At 52.3% G+C, this 24143-nt stretch overlaps 1 protein-coding gene across 3 annotated transcripts in view; it reads left to right on the top strand.

Moving 5' to 3' along the window:
* Positions 1–347: 347 nt before the first annotated feature.
* Positions 348–24143, top strand: part of CPNE5 (copine 5) — a 96190-nt gene continuing 72394 nt past the window's right edge. For 2 of the 3 annotated variants that reach the window (XM_032141696.2, XM_032141695.2), the window contains exons 1-3: positions 357–737; positions 16905–16945; positions 17822–17868. In XM_032141696.2, coding sequence (XP_031997587.1) covers positions 643–737; positions 16905–16945; positions 17822–17868 — 183 coding nt within the window. In that variant the 5' untranslated portion in view covers positions 357–642. Of the gene's footprint in view, positions 738–16904; positions 16946–17821; positions 17869–24143 lie in introns of all 3 variants that reach the window. The other variant, XM_032141699.2, reaches the window with a different exon arrangement.

Genomic DNA, 24143 nt, shown 5'->3' with positions numbered 1-24143 from the left:
AGACCCCGCCCGCGGCCCCGCCCCGGCCCCTGCGGGCGTCCCCTCTGGCGCTCCCGGGTGGCGGGAGGCTGCGGTTTCGGGCAGATTTGATTTTCTCGCAGCCCGGGCGCCCCGGAGCCGAAGCCCGAGCCGAGGAGGTGGCGCTCGCAGCCGCGTCCCAGCCCCGTCGCCGCCGGCGCCCCGCCACCCCCGCCGCCAGCGCCCCATCCGGCGTCTCCCGCTCCTCACGCCCCTCTCCCTGTCTCCTGCATCCCCTCTGCCTCTGCCCACAGACGCGCGTCCCTCTCCTGGGGCCCCTGTCCACGACTCCGCGCTCCCCTCCCGGTGCCCTCTCCCCGCGCCCCTCTCCCCGCGCCCCTCTCCCCGCTGGGTCCCCGCTCCCTGGGCTCCTTGCCCTTCCCCGCTGGGCCCCTGTAGCCTCCTCGCGGCGTCACCCGAGCCCCCTCCTCGATCCGCGGCCCCCGCTCCCTCCGCCCTCTTCCCTCTCTCACTTCCCACGCCCCCTCTTCGCGCTCCTCTCTCCTCCCCTTGCCGCCCAGCCCTGGCTCTGGAGTTGGGGGAGAGCCCAGGGCTCCAGTCGCTCCGGAGGAGGCGTGAATCGCGCGGGGATTGACTAATTTGGGGTGGGGGGTGCGGTGGGCGATGGAGCAGCCTGAGGACATGGCGTCGCTGAGCGAGTTCGACTCCTTGGCGGGCGGCATCCCGGCCACCAAGGTGGAGATCACCGTGTCCTGCAGGTGAGCCTCCCGCTGGCCGGGTCCCCTTGCCCTGGCCCTGGACGCAGAGCCCCGCGGCCCCTGCCGCTTCGGTCCTAAACCTCCGCGCGCCCCCTTCCCAGAGTGTCCTGGTCTCCAGGACTGCGCCCCTGTCGATCTGCCAAGAGCCCCTGTCCTGTCCGGCTGCGGGTGGCGACCGCAGAATAGGAAGCCAGGCTGGGGTCATATCCCAGAAAGTTTGCGCTCCAGGCTGTTGCATCGAGGAGATATGAAGACACGGGAACGGGGGTCCAGGCACCCAAGTGGGGAGAGGGAGTTGGTAAAAGGCTGTACTACGGTCTCTGCTCAGGCTATCTCTGATCACCCCATCCCCAAACCACAAAGTGAGTGATTTGCCCCCATCCCTCCCAGGCTTGCCCGCCCTCTCCCTTCTGTGCCCTCCTCTCTTCTCTCTTTGCCCCAGCATCCCGATCCCTCACCACTCTCCCCCACCCCACTGTCCTAGACTCTAGGATTTTAAAGCCTTCCTTCATCTCCATCAACAACGAAATCGACTCCTGGAAAAGGATCAGATTGACTCATTCACACTGAGGTGTGGATACATGATAACAACTTAAAGTGGCACCATTAAAAAAATAACTTGGGTCAAAAATCTTAAGCCAAAGGAATAGAACACTGATTGTGAAATTGTAGAGTCTAACAGAGGAGGAGGGGGAATATTTTTGTGGGTTACCACGCCCAAATCTTCACTCATGTCACACAGGGTTTGGGGGTAACTTCTCTAAGAGCTGGGTCTGCCCCAGGTTCTCCTAGCTAGGGGAAGGCTGCCCCAGGCAGTAAGAGGGTGTGGGTGGCAAACGGGGCTTTTTCCCTAGTTCAGTCTCTCTGTGGCTGGCCTAGGATCATGTGCTGCCACGCAAGCGTCACCCACTTTGAGGTTCCTCCGCAGAGGCCATGCCCCCTGCCCCAGATCACCGACAGCATTTCTGGAGCCCTGGCTGTGCCCTTGTTCGAAATCACCCATCTCATCCTCTTCCAGGTTGCTCCTTGGTCAGACCCTCCATGAGAGGTAACCTTGTTGGCCCCCCAGCCCTGTATTACAAAGTTGTGGCATTGATGAGGTGTAGGTAGAGCTAGAGGGTCTGGGCAGGGGCGTGAAGGAGGGAAGGACTCAGGGTGACTTTCTCTTGAAGACTTGGGGGTAAGTGGCAGTGAAGGCTAGTCTGGTTGAACGTAGCTGCCCCCCTAAGCCAGGCCCTCTGGGGGCTCCTGTGATAGCTCCCAGGTCCCATACACCATGCCGTCAGGATCATCTCCCAATGCCATTTGCGCCTTGTCATTACTCTGCTGGGAGATTCCTGATGGCCCATTAGCTCCAGTCTCACCTCCTCGCCATCAAAAGCAGCACGGCCTCCCCACCCTTCTCCTGCACGCACATCCCTGCGCCTGGCACTCCCTCCCAGGCTTCAATCCTACCTGTTGTCTTCAGTTGTCTTGGGATCCTTCCCACCTCCAAACCTCTGAACAGCCCATTCCCCATCCGGATTTCACTCGTCCTTTATCTCCCCAAGTTTACGATCCCCTCCTCCTGAAAAGCCTGGCCTCATGCTCCCCACTTCCAGGCATCCTCTCACCCATGAGACACACAGCTCAAATCACTGTCTTCTGTGTCCCCTGGGCCCTAGGTACTCAGCCTGGGCCACACGGTCACTCACATACTGAGGATGAAACCTCTTGAGATGTCTCAGGTGTGCAGATGTCATCCCTCCCCTCAAAGCAACTGTGTAAGCAGTTGAGGGCAGGGATTCCCACCCTGAGTCGGACCCATGCACCCTCTACTCCAGTGGAGAGGAAAGGAGATGGAGGGCAGATAGTGTGGCTTTGGAGTCAGACACCTTGAAACAGAATCTCTGCTTCACCACTTGGGGCAAACTTTAAGCCTCAGTTTCCCCCGCCTGTCAGGTACAAACAATAAGCAGCATGTGCTCATGGAGAAACCTTGTTCACCAAGGTAGCTCGTGCTTAGGGCAGTGCCTGGCACTTGCCAAATACTGTTGGAGGAATTAACTTGCAGGAGTGGAGGAGCAGGAAGCACCCAGCAAGCTACTTCGCACTTGCTTGGCACACAGTAGGTGCTCAATAAGTAGCTACAATGATCACCAGAAGGCGGTAGCACCTGGCCCCTCCTGTTTGCTTTCTGGAAGTAAAGATGTCCAAAGGACTCAAACCTCTTGCATAAGAGGCCTTCCTGGGGGATGTGGTTCTGGGGCTGACCCTGGGTCAGTTCCCTTTCAGGGGACGTGATCCATGAGCTGAGGAAGGCCCTGACCTGGGCCCTGCTCATGTTCTCCAGAAAGCCAGAGGCAGGGGGAAGTGGGTTTTGATGGGGAAGGATGAGGAGGGAGCAGTCACTTAGAACAGAGGGGAGGTGAGAAAACAGTCTGGGTGGCCTTGAAATTGTAGATGCATCTCTCTGCCTCAGCCAGGCCCAACTATTCAGGTTCTAGAACAGACAGAGAGGAGGAGGAGGAAAAGGAGGAGGAGAGGAGCACAGGGAGGAGGGAGAAATGCAGAGAGTGGCTTTCTCCAGCATATTCTTCACTCCATGGTCGCCAGTTAAAGAGTCAATCCCTCCCCACTGCACCCTGTGGTCAGCACTCTTGGGGCCCCAGGAGAGGAGGCTCTGGGAGGCTCTGCCCTGGGCATCTGAGTGACACCTGCTGGTGGGCCCAGAACAGTAGGGCAGGCAGAGGGGCTGGCAGGTGAGAACTCCAGGGGGTTTCAGGATGGGCAGCTGGGGTAAAGGGGTCAATGTTTCAGGGAAGATTATGAGTCGCCACCTCTGGCTCCCAGGAACACTTGTTTCTACTTGCCTTCCTCCTCATGAAGGGGCCTACCACTCCCCTACCACAGAGCCTTCTTCTGCTCTGTGCCTAAGGGAGGATCTGGCACCTGCTGTGCCCATCCCAGGGCTCAGCTAGCTAAGCAAAGCTGCCTGGCACAGGGGCACATCTGAGTCAGAGCACAGGGCCACCGTGGGGCCAAGTCTCCACTGAAGGCAAATGACACTGGGGATGGACAGTTTCAGGCCCCTGCTTCAGGTAGAGTATACTATACTCCCAAACAATTATTTTTACTGACTGTGGTAAACTCAGGGCCCAAGATTAGAAAGCCTTTGGTTATTTGGCACAATGGTTATGAATGTGAGCCCTGGAATCTGTCTCCTTGGTTTCAAATCCCAGCTCTCTTCCTATGACCTTGGGTAAGCTACTTAAGCTGTCTGTGCCTCAGTTTCCTCATCTGTAAAGGAAGCATAATGATCCTTATCAGTTATGAGGCTTAAATGAATTAATCCATGAATAGCAATTGATGCAATTGATGTTGTTGCTTATTTGACACCTGGAAGTTAATAAAAATTTGCCTCTATAGCTGGCTCCCAGGGTCTGTGTGTGTTCTGGAGATCTGATCAATCTAGAGTTTCTTTCTTTTTTTTTTTTTTTGAGACAGAGTTTTTGCTCTGTTGCCCAGGCTGGAGTGCTGGAGTGCAAAGGCGTGATCTCAGCCCACTGCAACCTCCGCTTTCTGGGTTCAAGTGATTCTCCTACCTCAGTCTACTGAGTAACTGGAATTACAGGTGCCTGCCTCCACACAGGGCTAATTTTTGTATTTTTAGTAGAGACAAGGTTTCACCATGTTGGCCAGGGTGATCTCGAACTCTTGACCTCAGGTGATCCACCTGCCTCAGCCTCCCAAAGTGCTAGGATTACAGGCGTCAGCCACTGAGCCCTGCCAATCTCGAGATTCTTAAGGGTTGTTTTGGGAGTGAGTAGGGCAGATGGTTTGTGGAACTAGATACCAGTAGACATCATAAAAAATGTGACTTTAAAGACCCTCCTCCCTTGAGTCAAGAGCTCTTCCTTCCTCTGATGGCCTGTTCTAGACCCTTCCTGACTGTGTGAACCATCCTGCTGAGTCAATCAAAACTTACCTGTCGACGTTCCATTCTCCAAAGGCCCCACTAGTTTTCAGGTCTCCATGCAGGGATCTGGCCCAGCATGTTGGTTAGAAAGAATGATTTGCATTTTTTACATAACAAGAAACCTTTGCACTTGCGCAGGGTCCTGCTGGAGAAGCGATGCACATTTCCACATGGTGGGTTCCCAAGACCCAGGGAAGACGGGGCAGGGCGAGTCTGGAAGCAGCCTATTGCTTAGCCCTGCCGGCTGCCCTCTCTCCACCAGCTGGTATGGGGCTGGTGGGCAGCTGTTGTTCTGCCCCAGAGATATTGTTTTCTGCCGTCTGTTCGGGTTGGCATTTTGCTGCTCTGGAGCCTTAGAGGCAGCCCGGCTCAGGAGCTGTGCCCTGGGTCTCTCAGAAGGGGTGTGAACAGCTCTGAGCGCTTTCTTCTGACAGGCAGCAAGAGGGTGGTTTGGGGGAGGGAGGAGCCTGGGGGAGGGCGGCAGCTGTCAAAGCCAGTGCTAGGAAAAGAAGTCCACTTAACCATTGAATACACTAAGGTACTCAGGTCAGTGGAGCTAGGGGAATAATAACAGTGGCATTTACTGAGTGCCAACTGCATGCTAGGCACTTTACACCGTATTAGGCTGAACCATATGCAATTTCTACACTCAATTTTTTTTTTTTTTTTTGAGACGGAGTCTCTTTCTGTCACCCAGGCTAGAGTACAGTGGCCCAGTGTTGGCTCACTGCAACCTCTGCCTACTGGGTTCAAGCGATTCTCCTGCCTCAGCCTCTTGAGTAGCTGGGATCACAGGCATGCACCATCATGCCCGGCTGATTTTTGTATTTTTACTGGAAACAGGGTTTCACCATGTTGGTCAGGCTGGTCTCAAACTGCTGACCTCAGGTGATCGTCCCGCCTCGGCTTTCCAAAGTGCCGGGATTACAGGCATGAGCTACCGCACCCAGCCCATCTGTTTTTAACCTATTCAAATAAATAACACAACTTATTTTTTTTCTTTCTTTCCTTCCTTCCTTCCTTCCTTCCTTCCTCCCTCCCTCCCTTCCTTTTTTTTTTTTTTTTTTTTTTTGAGATACAGTCTCTGTCGCCCAAGCTGGAATGCAGTGGTAGAGTCACAGCTCAATGCAGCCTCCAACTCCTGGGCTCAAGCGATCCTCCTGCCTTAGCCTCCTGAGTTGCCAGGACTACAGGTGCACACACACCACCACACCTAGCTAATTTTTAAATTTTTTTTGATGTTTTTGTTTGTTTGTTTGTTTTGTAGAGGTGAGGTCATATTCGGTTGCCCAGGCTGACTGGCTGATCTCAAACTCCTGGCGGGAAGCAGTCCTCCAGCCTGTGCCTCTCAAAGTGCTGGGATTAGGTGTGAGCCACTGCACCCGGCCCCACATAATACTTTCATATATTTCAAACTAAGATAATTGTATTAGTTCTCAGTTGCTATGTGACAAATTACCACAAACCTAGTGGCTTCTAACTACAGCCATTTCTCATTTCCTAGTTTCTGTAGGTCAGAAGTCCAGGCATGACATAAAGTGGCTTTTCTGCTCAGGGTGTCACTAGGCTGGAATCAAGGTATTGGCAGGGCTGTGGTCTTATCCAAGGCTCTGAGTCCTCCTCCGAGCTCACTTGTGGGTGGCAGAATTCAATTTCTTGCAGCAGATAGATTAAAGTTCTGTTTTCTTCCTGGTTATTGGACCAGAGTGACCCTCAGCTCCTAGAGGCTGCACCCAGGCCCTTGCCACATGGCCCCCTCACAGCACGGCAGCTCACTTCTTCAAGGCCAGCAGGAGAATCTCTCCTAATCTGCTATGACAGAGTCTTTTGTAAAGTAACTGTAATCATAAGAGTGAATATCTGGTCACCTTTGTCATACATCATAACCCAATCGCATGAGTGACTAACCTATCATATTCCCAGGTCCCGCCCACTCTCAAGGGGAGGGGATTATACAGACGTGTGTGCCAGGAGACTGGAATCTTGGAGGCCATCCTATATTTCTGCCAATCACAATTGCTGCATCTTTTAAACTAGGATAGATAGATATTAGTATTTTCTCTTTTTGCCGATTAGGAAATTGAGGCTCAGAGAGGTTAAGAGACCTGCCCAAGGTTACACAGTGAGTACATTTTGGAGAGAGGGATCCAACTTCTATTCCCTCAGACTTCAAGGCCTTGAGGTCTTCTTGAGATTGGAGGTTGGGTTCTCCAGGAGGATGGTGGTGGAGGCCTGAGTACCAACTATGGTAGGTGTGACCGAAAGGTAGGCAGTCTCTCCCCAGGGATGGGAGAGGCCTTCCTTGCTAACGGATGCCTGTGGTTCTGAGCAGCAAACCCAGAACTGGAGGAATCCTTGGGGGGCAGAAACCAGAAAGAGTCACAGGATGGAAGCCAGCCTTCGATGCCATCCAGACCACACAGTAGCAGTTTACCATCCCTCCTCTCCCAGCTCACAGTTCACCCTGTTCAGACTCAAGGCGATCACTGGAGATGTTCTACCCTTGGGAAGAAAGCGTAGGGAGGAGGCTGGGGAATTAGGCTGGAAAGCTCTGGGGCAGAGAGGAGTCTGGCTTGGGTAGGAATGATTCAGCTGTAGGTAACAGAAAATCTGACTGATGGTGGCTTAAACCTGAAACGCATTTATTTTTCTCAGATCACAATGAATCTGGAGGTAGGTTATATCAGGGCTACTTTGTCAGCTCACTTTATCATCAAGGACCCAGTTGTCTTTGTATTTTGCTATCATCTTAGCAGTAGGCCTTGTTGTTACAAAATGGCTGCCTCTGCTTCGGGCATCTCAACTGCCTCCAAAGACAGGAAGCTAGGCATGAGGCCAGAGTCCTCTCTTTGAAAAGTTCTTTTTACCAGGAAAGTATAATCCTTTCCAAAATCTCTCAGCAAACCTTCCTTTCTAATTCAGGTGCCAAAGCTGGGTCTCATGTGCACTCCTAGACTAGGGACAGGGGCCATCTTCCCGGATTTCAGGGAGTCGTCATCAGATCTAAACAATGTGGATTCTGTCGGCAGGAAGAGAGTGGGCGATGTTTGCTGGATGGGCAACCATGGCATCTATGGGGCCATTTGGAAAGTAAGGAGGCTTTCCAAGAGCCTAGAATTTGCATCTCTGAGGCCTGCTCCTCAGATTTTCCTACAGTCAATGGACAGTGGACAGTGTTAGGTGACTGATTCTCCAAGCACAGCTTGGCTGGACCCATGACTGCCTTTCTTTCTGCCAGTTTGCCAGTCAAGAATAAAAAGGCTTAGTGTGATTTCAAAACATTGCAAGTTCCCTAAGGTCTCTTCTGCTGGCCTCACACAGACCTCACAGTAACAACAGGACAGCTTTATACCTTTGGGTATGGAAGAATCCTGGCCAGGACACTGAAAGTCAGTGCCACTCCTGGCTTATCTTCTCTGGGATCCTGGCCAGATTGTTTAAGTTCTCCAACCTCAGTTTCTCCATTTGTAAACTGGTGGAAAATACTGGTCCTGTCCACATCCTCTGTCTTCATTGTTCTGAAGACTAAGGAGATTAAGTCTGTGACATTCTATATAAACTGCAATGTGCCAAATCAGCTTAATCATGGTAATAGGTACAAATAACTGAACACTACTGACACATTCATTTATTTGATAATTGATATTGATCTTCATTTGCTATTGAGAGGCCTTTTTTTTTTTTTTTTTTTGAGATGGAGTCTCGCTCTGTCACCCAGGCTGGAGTGCAATGGCGTGATCTCTGCTCACTGCAGCCTCCACCTCCCTGGCCAACATGGTGAAACCCCATTTCTATTAAAAATACAAAAATTAGCCAGGCGTGGTGGCAGGCGCCTGTAATCCCAGCTACTCGAGAGGCTGAGGCAGGAGAATTGCTTGAACCTGGGAGGCAGAGGTTGCAGTGAGCTGATATTGCACCACTGCACTCCAGCCTGGGTGACAGCAAGACTCTGTCTCAAAATAAAAAATAAAAAGAGTCCGGGTGCGGTGGCTCTAGCCTGTAATCCCAGCACTTTGAGAGGCCAAGGTGGGCGGATCACTTGAGGTCAGGAGTTCGAGACCAGTCTGGCCAACCTGGCGAAACCCCATCTCTACTGAAAATACAAAAATTAGCCAAGTGTGGTGGCATGCACCTGTAATCCCAGCTACTCTGGAGGCTGAGGCAGGAGAATAGCTTGAACCCGCGAGGCGGAGGTTGCAGTGAGCTGAGATTGTACCACTGCACTCCAGCCTGGGCGACAGAGTGAGATTCCATCTCAAAAAATAAAAGATAAAATAAATAAAATAGAAAGAATTCTGGTCATCGTGAAGAGAAGGGACTGGTGAGGGGTAGAGAGAGGCAGGCATGGAAGCACATTGCTAGGCAGAAGACTACTGAGGCCTCCAAGTGAGAGATGATACTGATGGTGGCATGGGGAGGAGTGGACAGATTTGGGATATATTTCGAAGTAGAAACATTTAAAACTTGCTGATGGGACAGGAGGGGGAACAAGGGAAAGAGAGGAATTGAGTGTGCTTCCTACGTTTCTGTTTGAAGCTGTTGACTTCACAGCAACTCCACAGGCAGGTATGTGACCCCATGCCCAGATGAGGAAACTGAGATGAAGCAGCTTGTCAGGGCCACATGTGGTCATGTGGGGACTCTAGCTCAGATGCATCTGAGGCCACAGCTCCTGCTCTTTTCCCTTGGCCATGTAGTGTGAGAGGGACAATTATTACAATAATTAATAACAATAAAAATGCAAATTGCCCCAGGAAGGAGAGCTCTTTAAGCCGTGTGAAAACTGCTTTTTAGACCTTGGTGAGGTTGCTTGGCAGGGAAACAGAGCACGCGGGTGAGAACGGGATCTGAAAGGGGAGATGGGTAAGTGCCAGGGGCTAGTTGCCAAGGCCTCTCTCCTCCCAGCTCCCGCCCTGCTTTCCTTGGATTACTTCTGCCTTTTAGGTCTGGGAGCCGGGCAGGAGGAGATGGGAAACCCTCCAGTTCTTCTCTTCAGTCGTTTGTTTAGGAGTAGCTCCGAGAGGCTGAGGATGGGAAGCAGGACAGTGAGGATAAGAGGCAGCATTGCTGGCCCAGATGGGGCTTTGGGAGACCTTGGCCTTGGTAGTGCAAGCACTCCCCAGGGCACCTTTAAATGAGCTTGAGCTTCAGAGTTCAGAGTTCAAATTTCTGCATGCCTCTTGACAAGCCGGTGACACCAGGCACATCACTCAGCCTCAGTGGCCTTGCCTGTAGAATGGGAGCAAAGTCTACTTTCTGGCATCGATATGGGGAGTAAATAGAGTGTCACAAACTAAGTACATAACAAAGGACTTGACACAGATTATCTACTTGATGGGTGTCATCTCTCTCCCACCCCATTTGCCAGATGTTTAGGTTGAATTGCTCCATGCAGAAATGGGATGATGCTGGTCAGTACCTCAGGGGCCTCTGTGGGACCATCAGGATTCCTGTGGTTTTTGTTTGTTTGTTTTTGCAATTCCTACACTCAACTTTTTTTTTTTTTTTCTGAGATGGAGCCTCACTCTGTCACCCAGGCTGAAATGCAGTGGCGCAATCTCGGCTCACTGCAACCTCTGCTTCCCAGGTTCAAGCTATTCTCCTGCCTCAGCCTCCTGAGTAGCTGGGACTACAGGTGTCTGCCACCATGCCTGGCTAATTTTTGTATTTTTAGGAGAGACTGGATTTCACCATATTGGTCAGGCTGGTCTTGAGCTCCTGACCTCAGGTGATCCACCCACCTTGGCCTCCCAAAGTGCTGGGATTACAGGTGTGAGCCACCACGCCCAGCCTTCTGTTTCTTTTATTTATGTATTTATTTATTTTTGAGACAGGGTCTCGCTCTGTCACCCAGGCTGGAGTGCAGTGGTGTGATCACGGTCACTGCAGCCTTGACCTCCTGGGCTCAAGAGATCCTCCCACCCCAGCCTCTTGAGTAGCTGGGACTACAGATGCACACCACCACACCCGGCTAATTTTGTTTATTTTTTGTAGAGACAGGGTCTCCCTATATTGCCCATGCTGGTCTCAAACTCCTGGCCTCGAGCGATCCTCCTGCCTCAGCCTCCCAAAGTGTTGGGATTATAGGCATGAACCACCAAGCCCAGCCAGGATTCCTGTTTCTACCTGACCTTGGCTCTCCTGTCCCCACTCTCTCCTCAAGGAAGGCTGTACAACCAGTGAGCAGTGGTGGGCAAGGGTAGTAGGGCTTGGGTCCTGCTAAAGCCAAGCTTTAGGGAGCAGAGAGGGGAGAATATGGAGCATTCTTAGGTGCCATCTTCATTCTCCACAGGCCTTTATTGAGCACTTATTGTACGCCAGGCACTGCATTGCAACTTACTATGTGAGTTTAATCTCAGAAAACTCCTGGGAGGGTGGGACTGTTATTAGCCCTTCTTTACAAATGGGAATACTGGTGCACAGAGAAGCGAAGTGACATGCCAGAGGTCATATAGCAAGTAAGGGACAGAGCTGGGTATCGGATCCAGAGATGAAGCTTGAAGTCTATGCTTTCAGTGCCCCTACTTTTCACCCAAGGTTGGACGGATGCTTAGGGTGAGTTGTTGGGAAGAAGATACACCATCTTTTCTTGACCTTTTTAGACTCATGAATGTCTTCGGGCAGCTGATGAAAGCTCTCCAGAAGAATGTATCCACATATATGGTATCCACACATACCAACATGCCATACTTTGCCCACTGGGGGCCCATGACCTCCATTATGGGTCCTGCTCCAGGAAAATGTTTCTTTCCATGCTGCAGCCAAAGCCTTTGCTCAGTGCATTGATGCAGCACTTCTGGGCTTTGTTTAGAGACAACCAGGGATGCGTGATGGTCAGTTCACCCAGCATCTCGGCTCAAGAGCAAATATGTCTCCTCTCTGGCTGAGGATTCCCTGAGGCAGAGGCTATGTCTCCTAGTCAGACCGGGCTCCCTGAGAGCAGGCTCGTGTCTCCCTCTCGGATGGTACACCCCAGCCTCTACCCATACCTTTCATTTTTTTTTTTTTTTGGTTTATTGTTGTTGTTTTAGAGATGGAATCTCACTGTGTTGCTGAGGCTAGTCTCGAACTCCTGAGCTCAAGTGATCCTCCCTCCTTGGCGTCCCGAGCAGCTAAGACTACATGTGCCCAGCTTCTTTCCTAAGCTCCCCCGGATGGGAGGTGTTACCCTGTGGCCCCTCCTTTAGCACCTGCCAAGGGCTCTCATTTTGCCCTTCCAGTGCTTTCTGTCCTTGCTGGGGCCTTCGAGACTTCTGACCTCACAGCCCAATGAATGACCATTTTCTCACTGCCACTGAATTGGAAATGATTCCACAAGGGAAAGCAGGGAGGAAAGGGGCTCTTGGCTCTGCTTCCTGGCCTTGATTTAAGGAACAAAAGAAGCCAAGCTCCAGGCTGCTGTGCAGACAGCGGAAGGGTTGTGTGCTCTTTTAGAAAAAAAAATACGTTTTTCCTGTTAAAAAAAATTTCTCTTTGTGCTCTCCAAAGAAAGAAAGTGGAAAAAAAGTACTTGTGGTCTGGTCTTGTCTGTGCCCTGGTGTCTCGGGCCCTTCTTCAGGGCGGAAGACCCGGTTTCCTCCCCCAGGCTTTTGGCTGTGTGCTTGTGGGCAAGTGACTCACTGCCCCTGGGCCTGGAAGTCCTCAGTGGATCAGGGTGAGGATCAGTGGGGAGGGCGCTTTACCTCGAAGAACCTTCTGGTGCTACACATGTGTGTGTTGTTGTCTGTGACTTTGCGGCGGGGGAAACTGAGGCCCTAAGAGACGGTGTCTCAACATGTAGCATTTGGACGGCTGCCATCAGAGACATAATAGGGGGATATCTGGGGGCCACTTGTGTAAACATGGCTTCTGGAGCCCTGCTTCAGACCTACACAGCCAGACTCTGGGAACAGAGCCCAAGGAACTGCCATTTTATACCCAGGGGCAGGGGTGAGCCCCAGAAGTGCGAGGCCCATTGTTCATGGGGTGAAGCAACCCGTCCAAAGCCGAGATAGGAGGTTTAGCAGGCGCTGAGGGTTCTGTCTGGACAGGCAGTTAGGGAGAGGGATGGATGGAGGCAAGTGTGGACGAGGTGTGGGATCAGAGAGGGTGTAGGGTGCAGGGACCTAGGCGAGAGGCAGAAGGTCCTCAAGGCTGAGAGTGGGGAATGGAAGGGAGGCTGAAGAGGGGCTGAGCTGGGGAAGGGACTCAGAAGGGAGCCCTGGGAGTGTGCTGGGGGCGGGCTTCTTCCTTGGACCTGTGAGGGTGGAGATTGCTTGTGCTGCGCTTGTCACCAAGTGCGCCTGAGCATCCACCGGGAGAGTGACGGCTCCACTCAGCACTGGGCCGAGGACAGCTGACCTGTCTCACAAGGCTGACGAGGTCCCAGGTGCTCCACATATCGAATCTCCACAGCAGCCCTGAACCATTTTTACTCTGCCCCACCCCCCACTTTACAGATGGGGAAACTGAGGCACAAGGCGGGCAAACCCAGCTTGTCTGACTGCAGAGCCCATGCACTTAACTACTACATGCCACAGCTGAGAGGAAGTGCAAGGGGCCGTCCCTGAGCTTGACCGTGCGCCACCCAGGTGGGGAGACACGGGCTTCGCTCACCCATCTGGCCATTCTTTTTGGTCGTCCTTCATCCATCCAGCTTGCCAGGCCACTGCTCTGACGCAGGTGCTAGGCTGGCCTGTGGCAGGGCGGGAAACCCTGCCGTGGAGGCATGCACAGCCAGTGTGAGAGACAGATACACCCATGATTTTGCAACCGATTGTGTACAGAGTAGGTAGTGGGGTCCTACGAGTCAGAGGGCTGCATACTCCAGGCCAGAGAGAGCTCACGGGAGAGGAGAGGACGTAGCTGTCCATCAGTGTCCAGGAAAGGCAAAACTGAGGAAGGACAGGAATAGTCTGGAAGGATGGCAAGAATAATTTCAGCAGAGTGGAGGAGAGAGGGTTTGCTTTATCTTGGGGTGATGGTTGCCAGGGTGACCCATGTCCCAGGACTTGGTGAGGGTCTTGAGGTCACCAGGCAAGGAGCCAGGTGGCTATATGCTGTTTCTTAGTCTAGCTGTGTGCCTCTAGCCCAGCTGGGAAGTGGGCAGGACCAGGGAAAGCCCCATCTACTTGTCTTTGGGGATAAGACCTCCCCCTCCCACCGCCCGTAACACACGCACATGCACACACACAAACACACACACGTATCTAGGCTGATATCCAGGGCCTCACTCTCTTTCTCTCTAGCCTGGATATGACCAGATCCGAGTTCTAGAGCCACATTTGGAGGAGACCCAGACCTTGCAGGAGTCAAGTGTTGTCCTTCGAGTCTCACAGTCCTGATTTGTAAAGGAGTTGAGAAGGGTGACCTCTGAGGTCCTCTCCAGCTTGAACATTCGAGGATTTTATGTCATTGCTGAATTTCATTATAGAATTCAAAGATAAACCTAAAGCGCTTGCTTCAGTAGAGAAGCCCCCTCCTCCTTATCACTTTCAGCTCCTCCCTGTGCCTCAGCTTCCACCACTGTAGCGTCATCTTTCGTCTCAAGGCATTTGTCCTTTGTTTAAATCAAGATAGACACCCCTACCCCCAAACTCAGCACACTTCAGGATGAGAATGTCGGCCCAGGGGAGTCAGTCCGCCTCGGTGGGAATGACTGTATGTAGAAGTGGTGTCTCACATGTAGCCCCTGCTGCCTACTTCTCAGAGCTGCCTTGTGTATCGTTCATCTGATGCTCTCTGTAGAGGGCTGGGAGGTTTATCAGATGGTTTCCGAAGTGACAGCTGACTTGGAGCAGGTCTGGTCTGGTGGAGGGGCTGGTGGGGGCCAGGAGAGAGGTGGTTGCCTGTGGGGTCAGGGAGGCCCAGCTGGGGATGGCTGCCTTTGGGGAGTGGCCCCTGGATGTAGAGACTGGAGTCAGGGAGGGGTGAGAGTTCTCCAGGGACTGGTTTCCTGAAGCCGTTTGGGAATTCCTCTCTTGGGGGCATCTGCTCAGGGACTGGAGTGGGAGGGATTCATGAATGCAATCTGGGGCTTCCCCAGGCACCGGAGGATGCCATGTGTAGGCCTCAGCCTGCTGTTGCGTCTGTCCGTCTGTTGGTTGATCTTTGGCTCCCACCTTAGGGCGCACGGCGTGAGTGGTAGGGTGGATTATGGGGTCAAGTTGCCCGACAGGCTGTCACTGCTGAGGGCTTTGGTGGCAGCGACTCAGGGTAAGGCCTCCTTCTAGACTTTTCTGTCTCTACCACTGCTTGCTGTGGGCCACGGTTGCCCTTTGCCTCTCCCTGGTCTTTCATGCCCCCATCAGGAAGGAGAAAGAGGAACAGATCCTCCTCGGGGCCTCACCTAGCTCTGACATTTGTTTGTTTTGTTTTGTTGTTGTTGCTGCTGCTGTTGTTTTGAAAAAGGCTGGAGTGCAGTGGTGCGATCTCAGCTCACTGCAACCTCCACCTCCCTGATTCAAGTGATCCTCCTGCCTCAGGCTCCTGAGTAGCTGGGATTACAGGCGCATGCCACCACGCCGGGCTAATTTTTGTATTTTTAGTAGAGATGGGTTTCACCATGTTGGCCAGGCCGGTCTCGAACTCCTGACCTCAAGTAATGCACATGCCTCAGCCTCCCAAAGTGCTGGGAATACAGGCGTGAGCAGTCACACCCAGCCTAGCTCTGATATTTGAAGTTGGCTTTCAGGAAGCAACACAGACCAGTGTTGACTGTTTATTTTCTCCAGAAAAGCAGTTCAAGGGGCAGAGGCACCTGTAGGGGGTTGTGGGAGTAGAGAAGGAAGGTGACAAGATCCCTTGGGACCTCTGGAAGGGAGGCGGGACAAGGCTGAGATGGTTGGGAAAAGAACCAAGACTTGAGGGCAGTGTTGGCAGGAATGGCCACACAGGCAGGAAGGGCTTGCCTGGCAGCTCGCGGGGGGAGCAGGGAAGGGAAGACCTGGTCAGCGTGGGATGCATTCATGGGTAGGTCTCCTAGTGGCCCCTGGGGCTCAGTCCCTCTGGGACTTCGGAGAGACTGTAGAGCAGAGCTGTTTCCGGGGTGAGTGAAGAAGCTGAGCAGTTAGTCCTCCAGCCCCTTCCTGTTGGTTGAGTGCTGCCCTTTGGGAGCATAAACTTTCCAGCCCTTGCAGACAGCCTGCCCGAGAAAGCCCTCAGGAGAGAAACAGACACAAGAGGAAACCATGGGTGTGTACAGGAACTGTGAGGGCTGAGGGGATCGAGGCTGGGCATCAGCAGCCTTCAAGACTGATACTACTGTCTCGTTGTACTGATGAGGAAACAGGCTCAGAGAGGTTGAATGACTTCCCAGCCAGAGACTGCATTTCCACTGGGCTGTGTTGCTTCCCAATGGCAGCAGGTCACTGTGAAACGAGGGATACGAGATGTGCAGGATGTAGGCTGCCCATCCTCCCCTCCTCTCCCCTCCACTTCCACCTCTGTAAGATGGGACAATACCTGCCTAGGATCAACCTTGCAGGGCAGCATGAGAATCGGGAGCTCATATTTGTCAAACAGCGCACTGCCTGACCCATTGCCGGGGCTCAGTAAGTGGGAGCCTTTATTGCATGGAGGCAGGACAAGGGGAGCTTAGCACCTGTTGAAAGACCGTTCTGTCCCCAAATGTTGTGTCCATCATCTTGCTGCTGTGCCGTCCAGTCTGATTATCAGGGCCATGTGTTAGCCCTGGTCTTGACCACAGAAGGACCTTGTCCAAATGAGTCAGCTTCCCCTGGGAGGTGTAATTCATTAATCCATCAGCACAGATGAGACCATCGAATAAACTGGCTGTAAGTAGAGCCTTGAGAAAATGGGAGAGTAGGTGGATGGGTTTTGATTGCTTTACCTTATTTTTTTGAGAAGCAGAGAAGTGATTAAAGGAGAGCTTCTAGAAAGGGCTAAGACACTGGGCAGTTTGGGAAATCGCCCGATGGTGAGCGGCTGTGCGACACGGGGCCCCAGGGCCAGGGCACCTACCCAGAGTGCTTGTGGTGATGATAGGGGTGGGAGGTAGTGAGCTCTGCACACCTTAGGCAGGTGGGCTGAGGAACCTCCAGGGCCTGGCCAGTGCCTGGCTTTTAATGAAGCCTAATAAACGATTGTGGAACTGTTTTGCCTGAGGCCAGGCCAGAGGCAGCCTCTGGGTCTCGGTAACAGCCTGAATCCCCTGAGGTCGCCTCCTCTCAGCTGGCCATGCTAACCCCTCCTCTATCCCTCTCTTTCAGGAACCTCTTGGACAAAGACATGTTTTCCAAGTCCGACCCACGTAAGTCCTGCTCTGACAGGTAACAATAATAGCGACAACGCTGTGACTAATTACAGCCGCAATGCTTGAGCCCTTACTGAGTGCTAACCATGTGCCAGGCGCCGTTCAAAGTGTGTCAAGCATGTTTAATGTTTCTCCCATAGTGCCCGAGAAAGATAACTGCAGAGATTTGACCCTTCCCAGGCCGCATGCTTGTGAAGCCTCAACACAACAGAGCAGGTTGGGAGGGGTTGGAGGTCTGGGGCCACAGGGTCCCAGAGAAACCAGTAAGCCTAAGAGCTCCAACGGCTGCGATCTGGTGGGATGAGCACTGATTTTGGAGTCCAGGTTCTAGTCCAGGTTCTAGCCACATCCAAGTGTGTGACCTGGATGGGTCTTTGGCCTCCTCTGAGCCTCAGTTTCCCCATTTGTAAAGTGCGGCTGATGATAATCAGAGGCCTCATGAAACTGCCCTGGGCTGTAAAGGGGCAATGCGGATTTCTGATGCTCTCCCCCACCACACCTCTGCTTGTCCTCCATCACGCCTACCTGTCTACCTGCCTCACACTTCAGACCCTTGTTGTAGTCTAGAAGGCAATGGCCCCAACCCTCCTCCTAAAGGTTGCCCCTTCCAGGCACACCTAGTCTCCCTTCTCCAATGCAACCCCTCTGAATCGGTGCATCTAGAACCCTGTCCAGGCTTGGGGGGCCAGATTCCTAGACTCAGTCACCAAGATCTCAGCCACCCCAGGAGGCACCCTCTACCCCTACCCAGATCCAACAGTGCTACCCAGGCTGGGTCTGCTGAGGCACCTGCCCTTCCAGGATCCTTTTCATCTGGGACCCTCCTTCCTCTTGGCCTGAGGTATTAATCCATCGTTTCTCCTCTCCCCTCAGTGTGCGTCATGTATACCCAAGGAATGGAGAACAAGCAGTGGCGGGAGGTAGGTGCAGCCCCTTCCCACACTAGAAACACCAGCCTGTTCCTGTCTGTCTGCCTGTCTGTCTAATTCGGGAGCAATTTCCCTGACATGTTTCTAACTGCAGCATCTAAGCCCCGCTGAAGGCTAGTAAGGTGTGCAAAGCATGGAGTCCCATCCCTGTCGTTGCATGAACAGACTGAAGATGGAGGGGATGGTTCCTGCCCTCAGGCAGCCCCAGTCTGAGAGGAGACATAGCCCTGTCCTCAGGGAGCCCCAGTCTCAGGGAGACGCAGAAGGAGTCGGTGTCCGTTAAGACCTTGTCTGCTGGCTGGAGGCATGAGTGCAGCTTCTAGCACCAGGCCTCATCCACAGCAACCTTCCTTCCCTTGGCTTCTGACTAAGGTGAGCACGGCTTCAGTGAGGTGATTTCCCTGCTCAGGAAACTTTGTTGACTCCCTTCTGCATTGAATCAAGTCCCAGCTCCGAAACCCACCCTGGCTTCCGAAACCCACCTCAACCCAGGATGATGCCCTTTTCCCGCCTCATCTCATTTCCAGTCCCCTCCCCATCCCCACTCCATGTGCCTTTTGTCCCTTGTCACAGGGAGTAGGGAGAGAGGGCTGACTTGATGGGCCCACTCCAAGAATGGCAGGGACATTTGTGAAGTGAGCGGGGTCTCCCAGATGCCCTCACTCTATTCCTCACCCCGCAGCCAGAGGGATCTTGTGAAAACCCAGGTCAAATTCTGTCTCTCTTCTGCTCAGAGCCCTCCTGCGGCCCCCATCGTGCAAAACCACGCTCCCTTCGTGGCCTCCCAGTCCCCACACGTTGTGACGTCCTTTCCCTGCTGATCTAATCTCCTGACGCTGGGCCCTCCCCACTCCACCAGTCACACGGCCCCTCCCACCTCAGGGCCTTTTCACCTGCTCTTCCTTTTTCCTGGAATGCTCTTTTCCCACATGGCTTAGTGGCCCTTCCATGCTTCCCTAAGGTCTTAACTCAGATGTGACCCTGTGGAGGCCTCCTCTGGCCACCCTGTTTAACATTCCAACCTTCCAACACTTCTTATTCCCCTTAACTGGTTTTTATTTTCTCTGTATCACTTTTTCTCATCTCCTATACCCTAGTTTGCTTTTTTTTTTTTTTTTTTTTTTTTTTTTGAGACAGCGTCTTCCTCTGTTGCCTAGGCTGGAGTGCAGTGGTGTGATCATGACTCACTGCAGCTTCAAACTCCTGGACTCAAACGATCCTCTGGCCTCAGCTTCGGGTATTTAGGACTGCAGGCACATGCCACCATGCCTGGCTAATTAAAAACAATTTTTTTTTCTTTTGTAGATATGAGGTCTTAGCAGGTGTCCAGGCTGGTCTGGAACTCCTGGACTCAAGCAATCCTCCTGCCTTTGCCTCCCAAACTGCTGGGATTACAGGCACATGCCACCCTACCAGGCTACTTATTTATCTTGTTTGTCATGTGTCAGCTCCACGAGGGCAGAGATTTTCATCTGCTTTATTCACTACTACATGCTGAGCACCTGGAACAGTCCAGCACACAGTCGGTGCTTAATACATGGTTGTTTAAAAAAATGAATGGATTAGGAATTAGCCAGGCGTGGTGGTGCGTGCCTGTAGTCCCAGCTATTTGGGAGGCTGAGGCAGGAAAATTGCTTGAACCCAGGAGGCAGAGGTTGCAGTGAGCAGAGATCGTACGTACCACTGTACTCCAGCCTGGGCGACAGAGCGAGACTCCATGTCAAAAAAAAAAAAACAAAAAAGAAAAAAGAATGAATTAGGAAAGGGAACTGGGCCTACAGAGGCTGACAAGGATGTGGTGGCTGTTGCCACATTGCTACCTCTGCCTCCTCCCTCCCTCACCGAGCTCTCATGGGAGAATGTTTTCAGGTGGAAGGAGGAAAGCGGGGAAGGGGAACTGGGTCAGGATGAGGGGTCCTGTCATGGGAGCCACTAGATCCTATTTGAACAACAAAAGGAGCGATCCCTCCTCTCTCTTGGAGAAGAGGGTCTGGCTGAGCAAGGACAAGGTTGAAGTCCAGGAGGTGAGGGGCCGAGGGAGGAATGTTGTTTTCTTCCATGGTGCGAGGTGGGATGCGCGTGCTGAGCAGCAGAGCTGAAGCTGACTTGCAGGGGTCTTCATGGCTGCCTGAGCTGGCTGGAGATTGCGCTTGCTCCAGGTGATCAGAAGAGGCACCAGAATGCAGGGAGAGGGGATTTGCCCAAAGCTGTGGCCCTATGGGCCTTGGCAGCCTCATCCCATGCCCATCTACACTGACTCCTGGGAGGGAGGCTGGTGGACTCCTGATAGAGACTCCGCCTGGGGTCTCCACTAAGAGAGGGGTAGGAGGCAGCTGTGAAGAACAGAAGGATGCAGGCTTGTCCCCAGGGTCCAAGGAAAGGGGAAGGGAGGGGGACAGTGCACAAAATGACCGACGCCAAGAGCCTGAGGGTGAGGAGGCCTTCCCAGACTTAATAAAGACTTAATAAAGTCTGAAATCAAGTCTGAGTGACACATCAGCAACCCAGGCTTTATTAATGAATTTCCCTTCTTCGTTGGTGGACTGGCCGGAACTGTCTCCCTCTGCCCCCAGTCCCCAGACTTGGTGGGACCAAGAGGTTGAAGACGGTGAATTTTATTCATGAAACATTGGGAAGTTCATCTGTAAAACAAATTAAAACAAGAAAGAAAACACGTGGGGGCCGGGCGCAGTGGCTCACGCCTGTAATCCCAGCACTTTGGGAGGTGGAGGCGGGCAGATCACTTGAGGTCACGAGTTTGAGACTAGCCTGGACAACATGGAGAAACCCCATCTCTACTAAAAACACAAAAATTAGCTGGGTGTGGCCCATGCCTGTAGTTCCAGCTACTTGGGAGGCTGAGGCGGGAGAATCGCTTGAACCCAGGAGGTGGTGGTTGCAGTGAGCTGAGATCGTGCCACTGCACTCCAGCCTGGTTGACAGAGCGAGACCCTGTCTCAGAAAAAAACAAAAACAAAAACAAAAAAAAATGTGGGAAATATTTCCACAGGGGCTGGGCTAAAGTTTACTATTCCACCCTGTCCAAGAGTCTGTGCCAATTAAAGCATAAACCAGATTGCTAGGGAAACATTTAGCCTGCTTACGTGAACTAATTACTTTTGAGGCCTTTTGGCTGTGCTTCATAAAAACCAGGAATGTGTTCATGTCTTCATGATTCATGAAGGAAAGTCTGGAAGGGCTCTTCAGAAGGGCACTCTTTGGTGAGCCATTAATTACATTCTGTAATTGACAGTTGTCTTCATTTGGTTGAAGGTTTCTGATTGTCCAAGTCACATCTTGTTACTACACCCACCGCAGGGTGGAGTAGAGGGAAGACAGGTGGACTTGGTGTGGAATACACCTGTGCTTGCTCCTGGCTCCAGCCCTTTCTGGAGGTGGGACCTAGAGCAAGTTACTTAACCTTTCTGCACCTCAGTTTCCTCATCTGGCATCTGAGGGTAACTCCTACCTTATAGGCCTGTGGTGAGGGTGAAATGAGATGACAGAAGTAAAGTGCCTTGGCGCATGGTCAGTGCTTAGTAAATATTCATTATACAGCATCATCCAAAGTGTTTGAGGCCTTCCTGGTTGCTCTTCCCATCTCAGGTAATATTTGCAACACGAAGCATTTATGAAGTGCCAGACAATGTACCAGGGGCTGGGGAAGATAGGGAGATGGGTCAAAAGAACAGAGCATCACCAAATGTATGAATTGGAACTAGATTTGCAGGCTGGGAGGGGAGATGCATGTGGATGAACAATCCTAAGAGGAAACGATGTGAAGGGAAGCATGGATGGAAGAAAATGGGAGTTCAGGGGAGGGAAAGTCACAGCCGGAAGGCCACATTCAACTAAGGCATTTTGACAGGTCATTTGGATTATTTTAAATGGAATTTGAGCCCAAACACAAGCCATTTGCCTGGGGTGCATGATGTGGAACAGAGGAGATATGGGTTGGAAGGACCTTTCAGGATCATCTGGCTCAACCTCCTCATCCTACAGACGGGGGCAGGACTGGCCTCAGTCTGTGGAGGAGCTGAGTTGAGCTGGGTTTCAGGTTTCAGTGACGTGCGAAGACATAACCCAGGGGCCCAGTAGCATCCTGCACTGTGAGGGATGTAATGAAGGGGTGGATGCGGTTCAAGGAAATCAATGAAAGATGGTGAGTCTCAAGGGTAGCGATAGGAGGGAGCCATTACTACTCTAGTCCTGGGGAGGAAGGGGAGTCCTGGTTTCTGGAACCCCAAGGGACTTCCAAACAGGACCAGGAGCCCCACTGGAGGGACATAGTCAACTCAGGCAACCTCACTGTCTTCCCGCCCTCCTATCTCCTGCTGGTGCCTCCCATTGGTGGAACCTCACTAGGAGACCTAGGGCCAACAGATCATTGGGGCAGTCAACTTGGGTCAGTCTTCCTGGGCACAGAGCAGCGTGGGGAAAGGCTGGGAGTAGAACCAGAGGGGCCAACGGGTGCCGTCCAGCACAGACAGAGGAGCATAGCTGGTGTTCAGGATGTGAGGCTGGCAAGATACAGGAAGTGTAAATGCAGGGAATTCATGGATGTCAGGCTGAGGACAGCTGGAGTTGTAGAGTGGGAATGTCGGAGCAGAAGCGTCCGTAGAGATCAAGGAGGCTGATCTCATTTGTGAGAGCTGAGCAGGACCCGTGCCCAGACTCCAGGAGTGAAGATAGCAGAGCTCAGCCACGTGGGCCACCCCGAGGGCACATGCTGTTTCACACAGCTTTATTTATCCATTTATTTTTGAGCGGAGTTTCACTGTTTTTGCCCAGGCTGGAGTGCAATGGCATAATATCGGCTCACTACAACCTCTTCCTCCCAGGTTCAAATGATATTCCTGTCTCAGCCTCCCGAGTAGCTGGGATTACAGGCATGCACCACCGTGCCTAGCTAATTTTGTATTTTTAGTAGAGACAGGGTTTCACCATGTTGGCCAGGCTGGTCTTGAACTCCTGACCTCAGATGATCCATCTGCCTCAGCCTTCCAAAGTGCTCGGATTATAGGCGTGAGCCACTGCACCCAGCCTTCACACAGCTTTTTCTGGAGAAAGGAAGACGCATTTAAACATACTGGGGATAGCCTAGCCGACACGGCAAGACCCCGTCCCTACTGAAAATCTAAAAATTAAACAGGCATGGTGACACACACCTGTGGTCCCAGCTACCAGGGAGGCTGAGGCAGGAGAATCGCTTGAGCCCAGGAGACAGAGGTTGCAGTGATCCTAGATTGCGCCACTGCTCTCCAGCCTGGGCAACAGAACGAGACCCTGTCTCGAAAGCAGACAAACAAACATATTGGGGATGGGAGAGGGGCTGTAATTCCTTGCTCGATTCTCTGTGTGACCCACAGAGGAAAGTATCAGGAATGGAGAATTAAAGAAAAATCCAGATTGTCTCTATGGAACTGCCTCTGGGATGGAAGACTGCCCTTGCAGGTAAACAGGAACCAGTTCCCGCCACTCCTCCGTCTAGTTCATTGCCCTTCAGGAACAAATCACCTCTCTGTTACCAGAATCTTGGCCAAGAAATAATAATCCTGTGATCAGGGGAAGTCAAGTGCAGGCACAGAACTTTCTCTGTACGTGGGGTTTGCATGAGGCTGCAGATGAGCCAATCCCAGGAGGGATGAAATCTGCTCTCATGGCCCCTGGCTGCCGGCTTTCAGCTGGTTTTAACCATTTGGGTCATTTTTATGCCTTCTGAGAAAGCTCCATCTTCCCAGCACCTAAATCTGTCACCACATTTCATGAAAATTGACTCAAGTTGTAATTTTAGTCCAGAAAATCAAGCACTGTTTGCATCAAGTCCTGCCAGGGCCTTCTGCATGTCCAGTCAAATGCATTTGTCAGATGAGGCCTGAACTTGATGTCCAAAACCCTGGGTTTTCATACCAGCTCTGATATTTACTAACTGTGTGACCTAGGTGAGTTATTTATCTTCTCAAGTCTCAGCTTACTAACCTATAAAAAGGGGCTAAGAGACCTTCGTGGGTAGACTAACTAAGGCAGGATGGCCAGGTGGGAAGAGTCCCAGAAATGCTCTCATGGGAAGAGCGACATGATAGGGAACCCCTCTAGGTTCCCCATTTGAAAAGTGGGTATGGAGATCCCTGCCCCTCCCTCACCAGGCAGCTGTCTTGGCTGAGAGCTTCTTGGCAAAGAAACGGGAATCACAGAATCTTAGGGTGTCCAGCAGATCACCCCATACCACTGCAGTCATGTGGCCCCAGCCACCGCACCCACATGTC

This window comes from Hylobates moloch, unplaced genomic scaffold (assembly GCF_009828535.3).
Source record: "Hylobates moloch isolate HMO894 unplaced genomic scaffold, HMol_V3 SCAFFOLD_20, whole genome shotgun sequence".
In the NCBI taxonomy this organism is placed as follows: Eukaryota; Metazoa; Chordata; class Mammalia; order Primates; family Hylobatidae; genus Hylobates; species Hylobates moloch.
Note: the sequence above shows the minus strand (reverse complement) of the source record. Positions and strands in the feature narration are given on the sequence as shown.